The 22,462-nt window shown below is 37.5% G+C and overlaps 1 protein-coding gene across 4 annotated transcripts in view; it reads left to right on the top strand.

Moving 5' to 3' along the window:
* The window catches only part of ESRP1 (epithelial splicing regulatory protein 1), a 56,934-nt gene extending 36,410 nt beyond the window's left edge, over positions 1-20,524 (top strand). For 2 of the 4 annotated variants that reach the window (XM_061123761.1, XM_061123758.1), the window contains exons 14-16: positions 7,266-7,416; positions 10,632-10,741; positions 19,000-20,524. In XM_061123761.1, coding sequence (XP_060979744.1) covers positions 7,266-7,416; positions 10,632-10,706 — 226 coding nt within the window. In that variant the 3' untranslated portion in view covers positions 10,707-10,741; positions 19,000-20,524. The remainder of the gene's footprint in view (positions 1-7,265; positions 7,417-10,631; positions 10,742-18,999) is intronic. The other 2 variants (XM_061123759.1, XM_061123760.1) reach the window with 2 other exon arrangements.
* The last annotated feature ends 1,938 nt before the right edge of the window (positions 20,525-22,462 follow it).

Raw genomic sequence — 22,462 nt, 5'->3', positions numbered from 1 at the left:
CTAGAATGTTGTAAAATGTGATATTAATGCAATATCAGACAATGTAATAATGAAGAAGCACCAGATAATTTTTGTTGGTGGAAACAACTTTCTTTTTCTTCTCCAGTTTGAGTGTCATTTCTAAATTACATAAGAACTGTTGTGGGCAACAGACTATACTGTCAGTGCCTGAGAATTCAGTGTAGTTTCATGGAAGAAATAGTTGTTTACTAAAGACCTTATATAATGAGTAACTCAGGGAATTTAAAATATACTTAAAATTCTTTTTAACATGGTAGAAAAGTATTAAGTGCAACAGACTTCAAGAAAAAAACTTTACTCAAAACACTTAATTGATTTCAATATATAAGGTTTTTTCCCCCCTATTCTTTTTCTTAAAAATGTTATTTTCAAGCATAGCTTTTAAAAAAACCTATTACAGAAATTTCCAAACAAGCAGTTTGGGAATATATCTATTACTCAATATTTTGCTAATCTGGTGTCGTCATACTGAGGACATGTTAAAGCACAAAAACCTAGACATCATTTCTTTCCTGTGTTGCTGTTTATGTGCCCGGTGTATGTTTAAGCACCTTACTCTGAAGCATCAGTGCTGTTGCTGCACGCGTGCTCAGTTGGGTTCGACTCTTCTCAGCCCTGCTGTCCATGGGAGTCTCCAGGCAAGAATCCTGGAGTGGGTTGCAGTTCCTACTCCAGGGGATCTTCCTGACCCAGGGCCCGAACCCACATCTCTCGCGTCTCCTGCATTGGCAGGCGGATTCTTTATTACTGTGCCACCTGGGAAGCCCTTAAGTGTTGATAACTTTAGTTAAAGCAGATAGACTTAAGTAGAACACGTATGCCTATCTTGGTAAACCAGATAAGCCCTTTTGCCTCCGTTATTACCCTATTTAAGCATTTCCTTTGTATAGATTTATTGAACTGAAGTAGGTTTAAAGGAAAAACTGACACATGTCTATGAATTTTATTTAATAATAGAGTAATGCTTTTTATTTTGTTTATTTAAGTTAAAAATAAACCATAATTAAACCACAAAACTAGAATGGGATTGCTTCTAGACAGGGTCTGATTTGAGGGGAAAGAATGTGATGGAGTCATCCTGCTTGCCTTTTAAAAATTGATGCCTTTCAATGTTGTCCTCAATTCCTATTCAAAAATAAGAAAAAAGTGTGTTTAAAAAGTGAAAACCCAAAAGTAGTTTCCAAAATAATAGCTTTTGTAAATGTACCTCTTTGGAAATTGTTGTAACATAGCATGGATCACAGTGTATTTTGCTTGCTTCTTCAGCTATAGCTTTTCATCAAAATACTATTTAAAATGTCATTGTTCTCAAAATATTTAAGAAGATCAGTTATCATTTTGTGCTTTAAATCAAGCAAAAAGATTACTTTTGAAATAATTTTTGGTGTTGGATGTGGTTTTCAAATGTAAAATGAAGCTTTGTGGGGACAATTCTTGTTTTGAGTAAGCAGTTTGTAACTTTACTATGTATTTGGAACATATGATAAATGTAGTAGGGGGTTTAAATTTTTGCAATCTTTAGCATAATTGGAGTAAATTTAGCTACCAAACAATTTTGACAGTACCTAAATTTGGTTACTATTTTAGTGAAATAGGTTCTCAAAAGATTTCTTTATTTCTTCCAAAATGTTTTTGTATTTGTTGGTTACTTAAACTTTCTCTAGGGGGTAGATGCACTTGGAAAGAGAGACTTGTAGCCTTTAAGAAGAGCTAACAGAAATGGAGGATCCACGTGTACTAACCAGTCCATCTACATCAGTATTAAACTCAAAAGAATGTTGCAACGTCAGCCTTCTTGAGATTGTTCACTTCAGATGAACAAGTTAGTTCAGAAATTTCCAAATGAAAGTTGATTCCAGCCTTTACACTTGCTAGGATTAAAGCATCATTTCTCCAGTCACTTTCCAAATATAGGGTCTTTATGGGGTGTTAATAACTGGTAAACAAAGTAATTTTGCAGTAATTTCTCAAGGAAGTAGAAACCAGATTTCTTTTTGTAAGACTTCTCAGGATGTTTACTGTGTTAATGTGTTGTTGATGTATTGTGACTCATTCAGAGAAGAGTATATTCTCTCCTCTAATTTTCTTTTCCCTTAACCTCTTTCTCTAATAAAGTGGATAATGCTTTTGATCTCTGTCCTCTAGAGAAATATGACAAGTCATCACATTGCTTTGTCATGCTATAACTGCTTCTACCTTGGAATGCTATCTGTGTTGCCAGTGTTTAGTAATTTATAATTGTTAAATGAAAGAGTATTGTATTATGAGAGCTGTTTTTGAAAATATATAGTTAGTTTTCTTGGTTGTTAGACACCTTGGCTTTCAGTGTTTTCATATATCTTTCCCTGTTCTGAAAAAGAATTTGCAGTGATGTATTATGATACAGAGTATTTAAAAAAAATTGTGATACTAATTAAGACTTGATAAAAATATAAGATAGGAAATGTTAAATAGTCTGGCAATTAAGTTAATCTTAGGCAATTAATATTGGCATAACAATCATGGGCTTTGGGCAGGAGGAAACTTGAATTGCACACTCATAATTTCAAAGGAAAGGAAGTCATAAATTTCTCAGGGAAATCCAGTTTTTCTCCTCATTGAGAGTTATTACTCAAATCCATAGAGAGAACGTGGAGTACTCGCATGGAGATCTTCAGCTTTTTAACTCATGTGTTTGAATCCAGCCACAAGTATACATATATCCCCTCCCTCGTGAGCCTTGCTCCAGAAGTTTCTTAACACGATCTCAGGGTCACTTGCTGAATGAGTCTCAGCAGCAGTGTCTGCATAACTGTGATGCTCTAGCAGTCTTTTGAAAATAAACCTTTGGGGAGAACATCCCCCACCATGCTGTTTTCTTTTTCTCTTCATTTCGTCTCACCTCCCCTCAGGTCTTTTGCTGGTCAGGCAACAGGGTTTCTTAACAGTTCAAGGGCAGTCTCCTTGTTAGTTGATACAGTCTTTCCATGCCCTGTAGGAACTCAGGGTTCAGTGTTAGGTCGACTCATTCATTTGGACCCTAACCCTTGGGTTCCTTTGTGGTTCTATCAGTTTTTGAATCTTTGCAGCTTTTGAGTACTGGTTACATTATTGGTACTATGTCCATCTGAGATGTTTTTGTTTTTTTTTTTTTTTTTGCAGAGTGTTGGGATCTTAAGTTTCCCAACCAAGGGATTGATCCCACACCCCCTGCAATGAAAACACAGTCTTGACCACTGAACCACTAGGGAAGTGCTTCTAACAATTTAATTTTACAGTAACCACTAGAACCACGGTGTCCGTTAGTAGCAACTCCAATTCACTTCCCTTCTACCCACTTTACTTGCCCCTTCCTTATCCCTAAATAACTATTATTCTATTTTCTGTTTCTATAGATTTGCCTGTCTAGATGTTTCATATAAACAGAATAACACCGTTTGTGGTCTTTCATGACTAATTTCTTTGATTTAGCTTGTTTTTGAGGTTCATTCACGTTGTAATATGGATCAACAGTTTTCATTCCTTTTTATGGTTAAACAATATTCCATTGTAGGAGTATACAACATTTAGTTTATCATCAGCTGTCAGACACTTGGACTTGTTTATTCTGTCAATAATGCTATATACATCTGCATTCAAGTTTTTGTGTGGACCTAGATTTTCAGCTTTCTTTAGTTAGGTATATACGTAGGAATAGAATTGCTGGGTCATATGGTAACTTTATGTTTAACTTTTCAGAAACAGCCACTATTTTCCAAAGGGGCTTCACCATCTTAATATTCCCATTAACAATGTTTTGGCATTTTTCCTTTCTTTACATCCTTTTCAGCTCTTTTAACTAATTTTCATGGGTATGGATTTGCTGTCTCATTGTGGTTTTAAGTTACATTTATTTAATTATTGATTTTGAGCAATTTTATATGTGCTTACTAGCCATTCACATGTTTTCTTTGGAGAAAGGTTTATTGAAGTCCTTTGCATATTTTTTTTTTTTTGCACACTTTTTAATTGAGCAATTTTTCTTACTGTTTTTTAGTTGTAAAGTTTCTGTATATATTCTAACTAGGACATCTAATATGACTTACAAATATTTTCTCCCAGTCTGTGGGTTGTCTTTTCATTTTCTTAATTATGTTCTTTAAAGCACAAAAGTTTTTAAGTTTTGGTGGGTTTTGTTTTTGGCCGTGCCACATAGTAAAAGCAGGGATTCCTAACCATTGGATCACCAGAAGAAAAAAGTGAAAGTAGAAAGTGTTAGTTGCTCAGTCGTGTCTGACTCTTTGCGACCCCTTGGTATGTCCATGGGAACTCTCCAGGCCAGAATACTGGAGTGGGTAGCCTTTCCCTTCTCCAGGGGATCTTCCCAACTCAGGGATCGAACTGAAGTCTCCTACACTGCAGGCATATTCTTTACCATCTGAGCTACTAGGGAGTAATTCCTCAAAAGTTTTAAATTTTGATGCAGTTCAACTTACCTATTTCTTCTTTTCCCACTTATACTTTTGTCATATAGAATGCAAGGTCATGAAAATGTATTACTACATATTCTTTTAAGAGTTTTGTAGTGTTAGCGCTTATACTTAAGTATATTATCTATCTTGATTTAGTTTTTTATACAGAGTAAGGTAGAAGTCTAAATTCACCCTTTTGTATGTGGACATTTCACTTTCAGCACCATTTACTGAAGAGACTTATTTTCTCATCAAATTGTCTTGGAACTGTTGTCAAAAATCAGTTGACCAGGGACTTCCATGAGTCCTATGGTTTGGACTCTATGCTTTCATTGCTGAGAGACTGGGTTCGATCCCTGGCCTGGGAACTGGGATCCCATGGGCTAACAAACAAGCAAATAAATTGACCATAAATATAAGGGTTTATTTCTGGCCTCTCAAATTCTGTTCCATTGATCTTTGCCTACCATTATGGAAGTACCACACCAAAATTACTGTACTTTTATAGTAAAGTTTCTGGGAAATTCAAAATACTTTGTTCTTTTTCAAGAAAGTTTGGCTGTTCTTGGTCATTTGTAATTCCATATATGTTTTAGCTTCAGTTTTGTTGATGTTTGGGGGGAGAAAAAGAATGATAGCTATTGCATCAAATCTAGGCAATTTAGAATGTTGCCATTTTAACAAAATTAAATTGTTTATGAACATGGACTGTCTTTCCATTTATTTAGATGACTTCTATTTTTTAACAATGTTTCATAGTTTTTAGTGTGTAAGTCTTGCTCTTCCTTTGTCACATTTTTTTGTAATATTTTGTTCTTTTAATGCTATTGTAAATGATTGCTTTCCTTATTTCATTTTTGGGTTGTTCATTGTAGTGTATGTATGTATGTAAAAGTCGATCAGTCGTGTCCAACTCTTTGCGACGCCATAGACTGTATATAATAGTCCACGGAATTCTCCAGGCCAGAATACTGGAGTGGGTAGCCTTTCCCTTCTCCAGGGCGTCTTCCCAACCCAGGGATCGAACCCAGGTCTCCCATATTGCAGGTGGATTCTTTACCAGCTGAGCCACAAGGGAAGACCTATTGTAGTATACAGAAAAGTAATTGATTTATTTTGTGCATTGATCTTATATTTGTAACCTTGCTGCTTTGAGTGAATGCTGCTGTGTGGGGGGAAGCATTGAGCTAGGAGTTGAGAAATCTGGGTAGTTCTTTGGTTTTGTGAAGAGCTAACTGGTTGACCTTCGGGAAATTATTTAACTCTTAGTTTCTGTTTCTACCTCTGTGAAAACAAGCAGGTGTGGCTGAACAATGGCTAAAGTCCCTCTCAGCCCTAAAGATCAGCATTCTCTCTTGCTCTCACAGTTACACATAGATTGACTTTTGGTCTCTAGACACTCTCTCCTTGGAGAGAGTTGTAAAAAATCTCTCCAAGTAACTCAAATATGCAGATGAGTTGAGAATTAACTGTTTTAGAGACTTAGATTATGGACAGCTTGATGTCAAGTAATATTTTCAGGCTTCCATATTTTAGAGATGATGAAATGGAAGAATGGTGATGGAAATAGCAAGAGTGAGAATAATAACAGAATAGCAAATTACTGCATTTTAATGTTTGTGGAGTAATTAGATACATTAAATCATTGATGCTGAAAAATTCTGTGAAACTAGGATGTGTTTTCATTCCCGTTTAAGAAATGATAAAATTGGAGTTCCGAGAAATTAAGTGACTTGTTCGAGGTTACTGTGCTAATAATAAAATGGAAGCTAGGATTGGCTTCACCATCTGGTATCATTCCTGTTAACCCACCAGTTAGGACTATGTAGGATAGATAATCTCAAAAATTTTTAGTCCCTTTCATTATGTTTACTTGTCTTTGAAGTGGGATAATTACCTACTTAGAATGATTTGTGTTAATAATCTAAAGCTGTGGATCTTTATTGCTCTTTTAAGCTAATGACTTAAAAAAAATCCCTATGCATATATGAGTATCGAGCAACTAATTGTGAAAAACAGATTGGTATGGGACATGGTGAAACTAATTTCATGATATGGTCATCACTTGAGTTACTACATAAAGAATGATTAGTTATTCATGTGGCTTGTGTTTCTTGGAGGTAATTTTTGCAGGTACACTAAAAGGACCCACCATCAGTTTCCCCTCATGTTATTGGTGGGTCATGTAATTTGTTATGCATCCCTTCCAGTTTCCTTGTCCCCTCCCCCAATACACACTTTTTTTTTTTTTTTTCAGTTAGGTTGGAAGAAACAACTCATGGGTGCTATAGTACTTTGCTCTCATATTGTTCTGTACTTAACTGTGTTGTGCATTTGCTTGTCTACAGGGATAGAACAGTGTGTTCTTTGGAGCAATCGTTTTGTATACCTTTTGGTCTCTGTGGCTATGCTTTCTGTTATTCCTTTGTGTTCATGACTTTCCTTGCCTTAGTATTCCTAGTAACGAGCCAGTTAATCATCAATGATCTGGGCTTTGGAAGCGGTGCTTTGTGGTTGAGTGGCTGCAGAAGTTTCCTTCTCTCCTTCCTTCACTTAAGAATCTCGGATAGAACCGGATCTTTGGGGACACCCTGCATTTAACTCCGCGTTAACCTTTCTGTCTTTCCAACTTTGGGCCTTTGTAGAAATGGGGAACAGAATAGCTGTGGTATACTTACCTGCCTTGGGAGAGAGAACTGAGAATTCTAAGAAAGGTCACCTTGAGAAAGTGTTTCTTTAAGTAACTGTTGTTTTTAGAGTAAATATTAGACACTGTCTATTTCTATTGGTTCATTGTGCTTTCTCTCCCTTTAGCCCCCCAGGTTCGCCCAATAGTCTTGGCTACTTCCCTACAGCTGCTAATCTTAGCGGTGTCCCTCCACAGCCTGGCGCGGTGGTCAGAATGCAGGGCCTGGCCTACAATACTGGAGTTAAGGAAATTCTTAACTTCTTCCAAGGTTACCAGGTCAGTACCTTGAAGAAGAAAATTACTCAGTGCCCTTCTTACTTAAGCTGATGTGCCTAAAGAATGCAGCCAGGAATATTCTCTGAAACTCATGTGTATAAGTGCTTTTAAACAGATTTGCTTTAGGAAGAACCAGAGTCGGGGATTTGTTATCTGAGTGCTTACTTCACACTCATCCCTTTGGAAGGATTAGGGCTCTTCCATGCTGTTTTAATTGCTTCCACTTAATCTTAGGGGCTTTTCTTTTTCTCTCTTTCAGTTGGGCTACTTTGAGAAAGCTCTTTAGGCACACAGTGGTGTGGGTCTTTCCATCTAGAATAAGATAGGCTAAGAAGGAATTTTCTTCAAAGTCAAATTGTTGACTAATGAAATACAGAGTTTGAGTATTTAAAAAGTAGTCTGAGTCCTTTCTGCCTGATATGGAAGAAACAAGGATGACTCAGTGAATCTTTAGATGGTAACTCTTTTGAAAAGAGCTGTAGGATAACTCTAATGAAACTGATTTTTACTCTTTTCCATTTTCCTAACACTACCTGTGTCCATCACTTGTTCTTTGACTTTTGGTAGGAGCTCCTTTAAAGCAAGCAAAGTCTTCTCATTCTCATCTCACCTGAGAGGATACTTTTGCTTCCTTAAATCACATGGTTAGACCCAAACTCCTTCTTCCCTACAATGTCTAAAAATCAGTATCTTGCAGTCTTTTACTTGCACTAAAAGCAAAAATGGTCTTTCCTCTTGGAGCTGAGCCTTGCTTGAGTCATCAGAGTCGAGAAGCATCGCTTCTCGGCCTTTTGGCTAAGATCAAGTGTGTAGTCGAGAAGCAGTTGTAGGCCTCACCATCAAGTCCTAAAGCATTAACCACACGACACGTTAAGTGTTTCACCCGCAGGTGCAGTTGCGCCCGCACTCTTAGAATAGGTTTACAAGGTTGGTATCCATGAGCTGTGGAGTCGCAAAGAGTTGGACACGACTTGGCGACTGAACAACAACAAATCCATAAATCGTGGAGGATTGTGGAGCTCAGCTAAAGCAATGTCAGTGGGGATGCCCCAAACCTACCAAGTTACCATCATGGGATATTTTTTGACAATTGAAGAAAATCTATGTCTGATAAGTGAAAGACTAAAATTGGACAAAAGTTATGTTTTGTTACTGCTTGGCTTAGCACATTCTTTGCAGACATAAACTATTTTTCAGAGATCAGCAGATACTTTGCTTCTTCCCTAAACAATTGCTACCTGTTGGAATCCCTTCGAGTGGTAAAAAGTTACTTCCCAAACTTCATATCTGATTCACTAGATTATGAAGAGAGAATTTTACCAAAGGCTATTGAAAAGATAAAATCACACGGAGAATACATTTGAGTTTTGTGTTTTCTCCCATGATTTTCCAGTTGTTTTGACTAATTAATTTTTATTACATTCAAACTGAACAGCATTAAGTGATCATACATATAAACCGTATATGAGTAAACAAAACTGCTCTTCTTACGGGTATTTATTAAACCACAAACACATAATAGCAGTTATTTCTAGATTTATGGCTAAAAGATTTACAGGCTTCAAAATTAAGATGAACTACTACAGATTGAAGTTATTTTATCTTCTGGTAGCTTCTAGGGAATTATTCAGTGTTGGAGCAGACCTAGTATAATGAGAAGCAAAAACATTCTGCAAAACTATTTTGTCTCAAGGCATTTGCCTTCATTTCTGAAGTGCTTGGAATTTATAAACTGGATTAATAAATTAGGATTACATAGGAACCTCAGTGATCTAATTCAGCATATCAAATTATTCTTGAATAGTTTTAAGGTAGTTAAAATGCATACATTCAAAATCTTTTGTATATAACCTAATTTCATGTCACTCCTACATAAAAGTTTATATTTTCTGCTGTCTTTAAGAGTCCTTGCCTTATTTATTTTTGCCTATTCTCAGTTATTTTAGTAATGGCCACTAACCATGAAGCTCTAGATTCTTTTAGATATGGCTTTGTCACAAGATAAAAAAATCAATGGATGACTTTAAAAAAAAATTGTTCTGAGGTGTAATATTTGTGATCTTTATATATGGGGCCTTTATTGCTGTTGCTTATTTATTGGGAGGTTTTCATTTAATTTCTGGTTACTTATAATTTATCCTACATAATTACATAATTTATGTAGGTAATAGTACCAAATCCTTGGTAATAATTGTTTGAATGAATGAATAAAATCTCTTTATGGTTTCTGATTCTGTCTTTTAAAACATACATATATGGCATATGTCATTTTTATAAATGTTACTTTTAATTTTTAGATGTATAGTTCCCCTTTCCTCAGCAAAATTCTTTCTATAAAACTACTCCCACTTAAATTTTCCATATTTGATTTGGGGTTGAGGGGGCTGGAAAGGGCTGATTTACAAAAAGAGAAGAATTGTGATACTAAAGCAAGATGTAGGATATAGGTTCTGCTATCAAATCTGCATTTTTGTAAATTAACCTGAATGAGGCCCATTTTGATAAATGAAATTAATAGAATGAGAATTGAATTTATGAAGGCAAGCTACTATAAAAATATTTAGTGATGAGGATGTCATTCTGGTCGTGGAAATAAATCTTTGTCTTTATTTTAGTTGATGAACCTCTTACTCTGAAATGGGCTCTTAGGTATCCTTATATTAGTCCTTTGACTTTTTCATTTGCTCTTTGCATTAACCTTTGCTGTCAGTGGCTTTGCATTTTCAATAGTGCTAACTTTTTTTTCTCCTCCAAGTACTGACTTTAATCATTATCTCTTTGGGCCTCTCACTGCTCTTAACTTGCTGCACTGCTGAGAGAACTAGATTGATATTACAATCTAGTTGTAATTTTATAATATCAACTAGATTGATATTACAAATATAGCTAATGTTTGTGGTGTCATGGAAACTGTATTCTTAGCAAGATCTGAATTGTTTGGTGATGTTGTAGTACACTGTTCTTTTTCTATCTCTGCATGTTCATCCAACTTCTTGCTTAGAAGAGATTTTTATGGTATTTAGACATGTTAAGTAAGAAACGATGATTTGAGATTCGCAGTTTCATATATGGCTACTATCGGCGTTAACTTGTTTCCTGTGGTTTTAATGTCCTGTATATAATTCAGTTGGTAGAACTATTCAGTTGAAATATTAACCGTCTGTAGTGATAGTTTGTCCATCTTTTGATCCTGTTTGTTTTAACTTGCATTTTAGTATGCAACCGAGGATGGACTTGTACACACAAGTGACCAGGCCAGGACTCTATCCAAAGAATGGGTTTGTATTTAAGGGCCCCAGCAGTTAGATCATCCTCAGAAAAGAAGGTAAGGCTCTATGCTGTGGAAGTTAAATTGTAAAGGGCCTAACAAATAGAGATCAAGAATCTCGGTGTTTTTTAGGTCAGGTGGGACTTCCCTTCCCTTTATGTGATATAAGAAATGACAGAAATCTTGGAAGGAGTGGAGACTGAAATTAAGATTGTCATCTAAGTATAGTATCTAAGCAATATATATATGGAAACAGTTGTATGTTACTTTGGCGTAAGGGAAAACTTTTCCATTTGGAAATTATTTGCAATGTCATGCAGAATACAGGTTGGGTATGTTTTCTTTCTTTTTTCCTTTTGTTTTTTTAAGTTGAGTTAGAATCACATAAATCATTTTAAAGTATACAGTTAAATGATATTTAGTGTATTTGCAATATTGTGCGACCACTATTTCTATCTAGTTCCAAAACATTTTTATCAACTCCAAAAGAAAATCCCATACCCATTAAGCAGTAGCTCCCAGTTTTCCCTCCCAATAGACCCAGGCAACCAATCTGCTTCATTCCACATGTTTTTGAGGTTTATCCATGTTATAGTATGTATCGGTACTTCATTCCTTTTTTTGTGACTGATTAATATTCCATTGTATCAAGTCGGAATTAATATTTTGACTCAATGGACATGAGTTTGAGTGAGCTCCAGGAGTTGGTGATGGACAGGGAAGCCTGGCATGCTGTAGTCCATGGGGTCGCAAAAAGTCAGACATGACTGAGTGAGTGAACTAAATATTCCATTGTATGGCTATGTGAGATGTTTTTTTTCCCCCATATATCTATTGATGGTCTTGTGGACTGTTTCCACCTTCTGGGTATTATAAATAGTGCTGATATGAATAATTATGTACAAATATTTGAATATTTTAAATTATTTTGGGTGTATATTTAGGAATAGAAACACTGAGTCATATGGTAACTCTATTAAGTTGGTTATACCTTTTTTCCTAGTTTCTCTTTTCTAAAATTGTGGTAAAATAATATATAACATAATACGATTTTAATCATTTTTAAGTGTACAGTTCATGGCACTAAGTACATCCACATTGTTTGCAACCATCACCACCCTCTAGCTCCTGAACTTTTTACCTTCTCATGCTGAAACTTTAAATAACATTAAACAATCTCCTATCCCTCTTTCCCCAGCCCCCGGGAAACCATTATTCTCTTTTATGTTTCTGTGCATTTCACTATTGTAGTTATCTTTCGTGGCTGACTTATTTCACTTAACCTAATGCTTTTTAAAGTTTATCTGGGTATACTTTTAAATATGCTTCATTCCAAAATGATTGTAAGGTTTTTGTTGCGTGTCTTTCTCCTCTTCTAAAACTAAACCTAGAGGAAAAGGATTCTGATAGCTTTTTGAATAATTTTTTCCCCTACTAATTGATAACCTTCCCCTAAAGAATATTAACATTGTGTATGAATCTCCTCAAAAGAGCTAATTATAAGGACATGGTCAGGAATTGGTGTTTCTTATTTCTTTCTCTCTCTTTCTCTCTTTTTTTTCAATTGGGTTGCTGAAATTGGTTTGTTGGCATGTCATTTTCAAATTTTGGTAACCATTTTCATGGACAACGACTGTGTGGGCTTCAATCACATGGATTCTAAATTAGAAAAGAGGTTGTCATTGCAATGCTGTCTTTGAGAAAATGACAGTTGGGGGTCTTAGTCTATCATTCCGAAGTTGTAGAAGCCCCAGTTCTAGGTTGGAAGTGTTGATTCTCTGCCATTTTCAGTGAGGTTTCCAGATGCTGTCAAAGGGCATCACGCCCACATCCATGGTCATGTGAGTGGAGAATTTTCTAGTCCACAGACTAGTCCAGTGTGCACTTTCTCGTGCACGGTGATGAAAGCGCCTCAGATGTTCTTTGTTCAGCCCCTTGATGCTGCCTATAAACTTGACAAGCATACTGTGCACATAGTGAAATATGTGTTTTGAATAAGGAAATGACTAGAATTGGGAATTCCCTGGTCGTCTAATGGTTAGGAGTTGGCACTTTCACTGCCAGGACCCGAGTTTGATCCCTGGTCAGGGAGCTAGATCCCAGAAGCCTCATGACCAGAAAAAAACTGACTAGAAGTGGGAAGTTTTGAAATATCCTAAATTGACTATGACCATTCCTCAGTACCTCTAATTCTATCTTAACGTTTGTATATTTGGGGTCATGGTAGGATAACAAGTCAGGTCCTTTGTTAAAATCCAGGTTTTTGCATTTAACATCAGATTAATCTGCCTTTATATTGAGCATTTTTAAAAACTCACATGGAGTACTGTATGAAGTACTTGGCATAAGTTATCTCATTCAATTATATCAACAACCTTGGGAAGTAAGGATCATAAGAGTATTTGTGCTCTTGGTAAAGAATTTGAAACATATAGACAGTTACAAGAAAATCAGTAATCATCCCACCATCTAGAAATAGCTACAGTGAATGGTTCTTTTCAACTTCTTTTTTTACATGCCCTCTAGGAATTTTGAACCTTTTTCTTTCCCCTTAACCTTTTACTGTGACTGTATATTTGTATATTTTCCTCCTCATCCACATGCGCATTAAATTCATTATCATTAGTCATCTTTGACACCAATGGAGTGGCTTGTGCTCTGAGAGCACTTGTATATCTGCAGTCTCATTGGAGTTTCAGCACAGCCCTGTGAGGTCTCAGGACATGTACCTTGGCTCCATTTGTCAGAGGAGATGAAATCCAGAGGGCTTAGACAATTTTCACAAGTCATACAACTAGTGACCAAGCTGATCAGAGACCCATAGCTTCCAGCTTCACTCTTGGTGCTCTTTCCTTTGGGCAAATGGGAGCACAGCAGTAAGTGTTTGAACTGAACAGTGACCCAGAACGTCTACATCCTGATTCCTGGAACCCGTGTCTTTTGCCTTACCTACTAAAAGATGTAAATTAAGGATCTCGAGAGGAGGAGTTTATTTTGGATTACCTGGGTGGCTCCTAAGCGAGATTATAAGAAAGAGAAAGAGATCAGGTAGACACATAAGAGAGGAGGTGGAGGTATAATTATGAGAGATTGCTATCAGGTGGATGCAAGGCAAGGAACACCTGTAGCCGCCAACACTTGGAAAAGGCCAAAAGTAGATTTTTTCCTCCACCCTACCCTCTGGAGGGTGTGCAGCCTGGTTGACACCTTCATTTTTGACCCGTGGCCTCCAGAATTGTTAAGAATAAATTTCCCAAAAAAAAAAAGAATAAATTTCCCCTTGTCTTAAGTAACTAGTTTGTAGTGATTTGTTACAATAGCCACAGGAACCTAATATGTTGCTCTAAAAAGTCACTGAAAAAACAACGTCACTGCTGGTTATAGAATCTGGTCAAGGTAACCAGAGCCCATGGTGAGGTCTGGTAAAGAAGTCACACTGTGTCTTTTCCTGTAGCCTTGTCCCCTCAAAGGAGCCTATATTTGCAGACTGCCCCCAAAAAGATAATGCCTGATTTTTTGGTCATAAGAAACCCCTAAGGACAGCTCACAGGCTATTAAAGATGCCCAAGGGGCCCTTCAGAGGAGGAGGTTGTGATGACTGGCTGGAAAAATGCCTCCTCACATGGCCAGAGTTCTTGTCGCCTCAATTTTCACTGTGAGCTCCAAGTCTCCTACTCTTAGGCTCTCAAAGGGCGGGGTCAGCTCATAAATTTAAATTTGTCAACAAGTGCTTCCTAACTGTATTTACAGCTATATTTTGCATACATAAGGAGATGGTAATCCTTTAGAGGGGACACTTCCCTTCTCTGTAAAAAATGAGGGAAAAAGTAACTTCTACATATGAAACATTTTTGGGTGTTAAGAATCAGGTGGATTAATGAAGTTACACAAACTAAAGTTCTTTCTGTATACAAGTAACTATTTTGTTGCTATGATCACAATAATCATAACAGGAGCAGACCACTATCTGCATTCCAGACTTATTCAGATTTCACCAGTGTTTTCTTTTTCTATTCCAGGATCCAGTCTAAGATTTCACATTTACTTGGTTTGTCTCCTTAGTGTCCTCTGGCCTGTTAGCTTCTCAGTCTTTGCTTGTTTTCTTGACCTTGACAATTCTGCATTATACTGTTCCTGATGTCTTGTGTGCTGTCCTTTAGCTGGATTTGTTTAATTTTTTTCTTGTGGTTAAACTAGAGTAGTAGGTGTTAAGAAAGAGTACATGGAGGTGAAGAGCCCCTCTCATGAAGTTTCGTGATATATATCATCTGTTGTGTTTGTACCCACGTGACTTCCCTGGTGGTATCAATTTTGATCTCTGGGTAAATGGCTTCATCCATTCAGGCTGTCTTAACACAATTCTGTGGACTTGGCTGGCTTATAAACGACAAACATTTACTCTCACAGGGTTCTGAAAGCTGGAAAGTCCAAGATTAAGTGTTTCTAGTTTCCTTTTGTGTGTGTGTGTGTGAAAAGGTTTGTCTGTATACTAGGTATTTTTGGAAGCTCTTATAACGTATTAAGCCTGGTATTGTCCCAGCACCTAAGTTTTATGGAAAACAAAGCAAATCTCTATGTAGCTCTCATTTGAATAGGTGTCTTTTTTCTCTTTTTGGCTGCACTGGGTCTCTGTTGCCGTACTCAGGCTTTCTCTGGTTGCAGTGATTAGAGGCTACTTGCCAGTTGTGCTGCTCACACTTCTCATTTCGGTGGCTTCTCCGGTGCTGAGCACAGGCTCCATGCGTTTGGGCTTCAGTAGTTGCAATAGGCAAACTCAGCAGTAGGCGGCTGGCGGGCTGTATTTGTGGCACATGGGCTTAGAAGCCCTGCAGAATGTGGGATCTTCCGCAGCAGGGATCGAACTCGCGTCTCCTGCTTTAGCTGGTGAGTTCTTAACCACGGGGCCTCCAGGAAGTCCTGATGGGTATTTTTTTATTCTTGGGCTCTTAAGTGTATAGTTTGGATTACTTTGTGGATTGAAAAAAAAGTTTTTTTCTTTTGGATCAATATAGTGACTAATATTTTAGTTTCCGGCCCCCAAATTCAAGGTATCTTTTGACTAAAAAGAGCAGCTTTGAAAATTGGGCAAAACTTCTCTCTTTCTCCTCCAATTAAGATTTTTTAAATGGGCCAGAATGACAAATAAATATTGATTCTTTTGATTTAACTGACAAACAGCTTTTCTTCGATTAAAGAATTTGAGTTACGGGTTTTGTTTTATCTTAAAGGAAGAAGAATCTGTTCTTCTGTCCAATAAAACATCCCACCTATGAATTATACTTTTCAGAAAAGAGATGTCAAAATCACTGGGAGGAAATGAAATATTACAAATACAGAAAGTCCCCTACATATGATCAAGTTCTGTTCTGAGAGTACTTTCTAAGTCCAGTTTGTTAGTAAGTCCAACAAAGTCAGCCTAGATACCCAACTAACACAAATCGCTATATAGTACTGTACTGTAATAGGTTTATAATGCTTTTCACACAAATAATACATAAGATCAAAGCTGAGAAATAAAACATTTTCCATCTTACCATACAGTACCTTGAAAAGTACAGTAGTACAATACGACAGCCGGCACACAGGGGCTGGCATGGAGTGAGCAGGCAAGAGCAGCTTCTGACTAGAGGAGGGAAGGGAGGTGGAAGAGCTGAAGGACCGTCGGCGATAGGAGACGCGGGGCAGGCTGCACCGCCCCTCGTACACCTGACGCTGATGGCACGGGTTCTGGTTCTTTGCTGGATTAGCTTCTGTCTACCCTCTTGAAAAAAAAACGATCCAGCGATATCTGGGTAGTAGCTGTTTTTTACTTGTCATAGATGACACAGTAGCACTGGATCGCATTCTGAATGGCTGCTGCAACCTCCAAGGCTAATAGTACCTCCTCAAATAAACAAAATCCCCTCGCCATCTCCTGCGTCGTGAATCTCTTCAGTTCTCCGCTTATTTCTTCCTCTTGTCTCTGTCCTTTCCCTGGGCCTCCAGTGCCATCAGGTCTCTAACACGCATTTGCATCTTTGAAAGTTCGCAACTTGAAGGTTCGTATGTAGGGGACTTACTGTAATCAGAGTAGCAGGCATTTTTTTCTTTTTAAGGGGCGTAGGTTCATTCCATAGGACAGAACACCAGTTAGTGAAACCAGATCTCTTAAAAGAATTCTTTGTAAATGTACATAGAACTTTTAATGATAGCTTAGTGCAAAATACAGCATTGTATGTTTTGACTCAGATCTTACTAGAAAGGAAAGACAAATTTGTGGATATTTGCAGTTGTACCTTAAAAATCATCCTTGCATAATAGTGTTTGCTTTTCTGCAGCTGTAGGGGAATATGAAACATTTTCTCCTTATCCACCTGAGGTTTTCTTTTTTGTTGCTGTTGACAGCTAGGAATCTACAGTTGCATTGCTAAATTCTAAAGTTGCATTGGATACCATGGGGATTAAAAGGCAGGTCTGAGAAGGTTAAGCTTTTAAGTTTTTCAGAACTTGTCCACATTTTCTCAAAACATGAAGGTATAACTTTCAGCATCTACAGTGATTTCCTACTGGAATACTAGTAGTCTGGGCTGAGAATGAGGAAGGTGGAATTTATTGACTCTGATAAAGACAGGTCCATAGTTGACCAACTTGGCTGCATCCAAGGCCGCACTCTCAGCCCAACTCTGTTTGTGCCATACTCCCAGCAAATCCTGGCTTGCCGCCCTTCCATTGCCAAGTCCAGAGGAAGCCAGGACTTCAGTGTCACTGGCCTCACTTTAAGTCCATCTCTGAAACCACTGTGGCCAAGGACACACAGGGCTCTAATTGGCTATATCTGGGTCACTTTTTGGGCTCAGTGGTCTTAAAGTTGCCTCTTTATGGCCTTGAGATTGGGGGCGGGGCGGTCATTTAAGGAAAATCAGGTGCTATTGCCAAAAGATAGACAAAATAGATATTGGACAACAGTAATAATGTTGGTTCATTGATAGAGATTTTCTTATCAAAATTTAGTATCCAAAGAGCAGGTTTCAATGCATAGTATTTTAAAGCTAAGTGCTAAATTATGGTCCCTTTGAAAACCACATTTAAAAATGAATTCTAACAAAGAAACAAATGTTTCTCTATTCTTAGAGTACCTGAATCTAAATCTGTATTCCGGTTTTGAAATCTTATTTGGTTTTTTTGGCTATATGCTGAGTCTTAGTTGTGGCACACAGGATTTTTATTTTCATTGCAGCGTGCAAACTCCTAGTTGTGGCATGTGGGACCTGGTTCCCTGACCAGGGATCGAACCCAGGGCCCTCTGCATTGGGAGCACAGAGTCTTAGCCATTGGACTACCATGGAAGTCCCAGAATCTGCTTTTAAAGCAAATCTAGTATTAACCACAATTACAAATTGGCCATAGAACAGAATTAAACTCTGAAGAACTATATTTCTATCTTCATTTCTATTTCTCATTTACATGTGAAAGTATACACATGCCTAGTTAGTTTTCATTTTAAAGATTGTATGTGGGATATAAGTAAATAGCACAGAAGAACCAATTTGCATTCACATTCTAGATCTTCCAGTTATTGGCTTAATTGCACTGTGCCTCAGGTTTCCCATCTGTAAAATGGGGGTGACATGGCGTATAATAGGGTGGTTGTAAGGATGAAATAGTCCACATCAAGGTGGTTTTTATAGATTGGTCACTGACATATAGAACTCTTGCTACAGTGTCATTATTTAGTGCTTTTTTTTTTTTTTTGCCTGCACCACGTGGCATGTGTGGTTAATTCTCCCACCAGCTATGAAACTTGTGCCCCCTGCTTTGAAAGCATGGAGTCTTAACCACTGGACCACCAGGGAAGTCCCCTCTCAGTGCTTCTTACTGATACAAATATTCTTGTTTGAATTTTTTTTTTTTTTAATTTCTCATACTAGAATTTAATATTAAATTTTTGTCTTAATGGCTTGATTTATTTAAAAAGTGGTATTGAACTGCCACTATCACTAAAATGCTCGGATAACTTGGGGACCCAGAATAAGGAATGAAGAGAATAGTCTCTTCACAAAAGATTTAAGTGGGGAGGTAAAAACATACGTTATCCCATGCATGATAATATGGCTAGGGTATTGGGGAAATGCCAGTTATCACATAAACCTCACTTGTTAGCAGTGTATTCCCTGAGAATTGGCTGCGTAAATACCAATTATGTCTGTGTAAAATAAAAATTTTGAATCCTTTTAAGACTTTTAGGCCTTTTAGAATTCAGAATCTTTTTTATGGTGACTAAGAATAGCAAAATTGAGAGACTGTGATTTTTCCTTTTGTTCTTTTGTTTTTTTCAGTGTTTGAAAGATGTATGGAGATCCTGAAACCTTCAGACATAAGACAACTTCCAGCAACTTCAGGAGAAGTTTGTCTACACTCAGGCTGCAGTATTTTCAGCAAACATCATTGGACGGTGGGCCAGTGCCCTATCTTTTGGTGGAATGAAAAATTTGAGCCAGTGAAGCCAAATTCTCATTGCAAGCAGTATGCTTGGCTCCTTGATCGTTGCAAACAGGCATTTAAAATGTGAATTTGAAATTGGGTGTCTCCATTACTACCAGCTAATGTGGCATCATAGGTGTTTCCTAAGTTTTAAGTCTTGCGGGAAAAAAATACTCCACTAGCATCTGCCATCTCCAACAGGAACTCTTATGGAAGCTCCATTTTTGTGTGTTCCCACTCTTCTCCCCGTCTCCCCATCTTCTGCACAATCACATGCTCTTCTGAAGTAAGAATAAGGTCTTGGAGTATGTAACTCCCAGACTTACAAAAAGAAATAAAGCTATTATTTCCCCAGTGTCTTGGCCATCACAATGTCTTACAGTTAAAAGCCACCAAAAACTCTTTTTAGAACACCTTGGAATAAGTGAGAAGAAATGGCACACCCATCACAAAACATACATAGTTTAACAGTTGCGTTTTTTCTCAGTGGGTATCAGTTGTAAATAAAAATGAACTAGGGGCCAAAATGTAAAACCAAAAATGAAGCAGCTACGTGTAGTTATTAATTTCTAGTTTGAACTGTAACTGAATACTGTGGCTTCGTATGTATTATTTTATACTGTACTTTTTCCATTATTGTTGGTTCGGACTTTAATAAGAAATTCCATAGTTTTTAATATCACAAATGAGAATATTTGAACAATGTATTCTAGAAAGCAATATACTAACTAAAGTGAATGCTTGTATATAATGAGATAGCCTTAATCCTTTTTCTCTAATGCCTTAACTGTCAAATAATGAAAACTTTTAAAAAGCCTAGGGTTATAGTCAGCATGCTAGACTGAGAGGTAAGCACTGATGTGATGAGAACAGGTACTGATGTTGTCAGTGTTTAGCACTATGTTTAGCTGTGTTTATGCTCCAGAAGTGCAATATCAGACACTAGCTAGATAGTACTGCTGCCTCGTGGTAACTCCAAAGAGAAAAACAGAATTTGATTAACCGAGTGCACATGTTCCTTTAAGTTACTCTTAATGTCCTTAGCTTGAATGCAATGCCATACAGATTTATGTGGCTGCTATTTTTATTTACTTTGCATTATTTTGATTAATACCTTGAATGGAAAGCCAAACATTCCCTTTTCACTGACCAGTAATGGCCCTTTAACTGCAGTAGGAAAAATAAGAAAAACCATGTTGTGTGAAAATTGGTGATAACTGGCACTTAAGATCATAAAAATAGTTCTTTATCCTTGGCTGCCTTAAGATGCTGTTTGCCCAGAGCTCTGAAAGACTTTAAGATAGGCGGTAATACTACAATACTACTGAATTTTTGTAGAATTGTTACATTTGATAATAAAACTTGCCTGTTTAATCTCAATGTTTGCATTCTGTTTTGTAATTAGAAGAGTTAAGGGTAATAGATGAAGGGTGTGGTGGGTAGAGCCATCTTTTCCTGTGGTGGTAGGATATTTCCCTAAGTTACTGTGAGTATTTGTAGGTGTCCTCTGTCGTGTCTGACTCTGCGACCCCATGGACTGTAGCCCGCCAGGCTCCTCTGTCCATGGAATTTTCCAGACAAGAGTACCGGATTGGGTTGCCATTTCCTGTTCCAGGGGATCCTCCTGACCCAGGGAATCGAACCTGCATATCCCGTACTTCCTGCATTGCAGGCAGATGCTTTACTGCTGAAACACAAGGGAAGCTATCAATGATTAATGCACTCCAGATACAGATTAAACAACCAGCCTTAGACTATAAATCATTGAGACTTTGATCCCAAAATTCTTAAAACTGTAGTCATAGTTATTAATATGTGGTCCTTGCATCTTATTATTAGAGCTCTGTTTGCTTGACAATTTGAAAACCTACAGGAGTCACGTAAGACATTTCTTAAAAGCCATATAATAAAAGCTAGAACTCTAGTGTTTCTGAATCCCACGTACTTCTTTATTCCAATTTCTCTCTTTGCTAATTCTGAGTTGTCCAATATTCTCTCTAATCCAAATTTTATCCATTTTTTAGGAGCCAGGTTAAGACTTGCCTGACTTCCATCATTTTAGAGTTGCATATATTGACCATACCATTATATACTCTTTATGGAGTTCAATACCAGATCTAGTACCTTTTTACACCCATGATCTTGTTAAGCACTCAGCAAATGAAGTTTAGTTCACCTGGGACACTTTTGCAGTCTCAGTCCTTGCCAACATCATTTATAAGAATGAAACAACAACAAAAGAATGAAACAATTGCTCTCAGGTTTGTGCTTTAGCTTTGGGTCTGTGAGGAGGGAGCACAGCCCTCTGGTCAACCAAAGGTTCTGCTCCAGGTTCCTGTACCTTTATGTCTCTGGTAGGCATTTAATGTCCTATTCCTTGCCTTAAAGAAAAACAGGTTGCCTGCACTAAGGAGTTAGCTATTTGCCTCCTTGAAATAGTACCTCATTCAGTTGCTCCTAAGGCAGAAAAAGAACATAGGCAGTCACGATGGTATGAGATTAAGAAAGGCCGGTGGGGAAAGAGTTAAGAATAGAGAGGACCGAAGAATATATAAAAAAAAATCTTAAAAGTCCATCTCTTAGGTTTATAGTTGGTTACATAATTTCTCTTCCTCTCTCTGCTTCCCCCAGCTCTTTGGGGAAAATGATTTTAACATCTACAAAAATAGAATAATGGCCACCAAGCCTCTATCCAGCTTCAACAATTACAAACTCAAAACCAGTCTTTCCTATAGGTGGATTATATCATCAGTTGTAAAATCTATTACATATAGGATTATATGTAGTCATATTGTTGTTCAGATACTACGTCGTGTCCGACTCTGTGACCCCATGAACTGCAGCACGCCAGGCTTCTCTGACCTTCATTACCTCCCTGAGTTTGTTCAGACTCATGTCTATGAGTCAGTGAGGCCATTCAACCATCTCATCTCTGTGGCTTCCTTCTCTTTCCCTCAATCTTTCCCAGTGTCAGGGTTTTTTCTAATGTGTCAGCTCTTCGTATAAGGTGGTCAAAGAATTGGAGCTTCAGCATCAGTCCTTCCAATGAATATTCAGGGTTGATTTCCTTTAGGATTGACTGATTTGATCTTCTTGCTGTCCAAGGGACTCTCAAGAGTCTTCTCCAGCACCACAGATTGAAAGTATCAGTTCTTTGGCACACAGCTTTATGGTCCAACTCTCACATCCATACATGACTATTGAAAAAACCATAGCTTTGACCATACAAACCTTTGTCGGCAAAGTGATCTCTACTTTTTAATACTGTCTAGGTTTGTCATAGCTATTCTTCCAAGGAGCAAGTGTCTTTTAATTGCA

Source organism: Dama dama, chromosome 21 (genome assembly GCF_033118175.1).
Source record: "Dama dama isolate Ldn47 chromosome 21, ASM3311817v1, whole genome shotgun sequence".
Taxonomy (NCBI): domain Eukaryota; kingdom Metazoa; phylum Chordata; class Mammalia; order Artiodactyla; family Cervidae; genus Dama; species Dama dama.
This window is presented reverse-complemented; position numbering and strand designations above follow the sequence as displayed.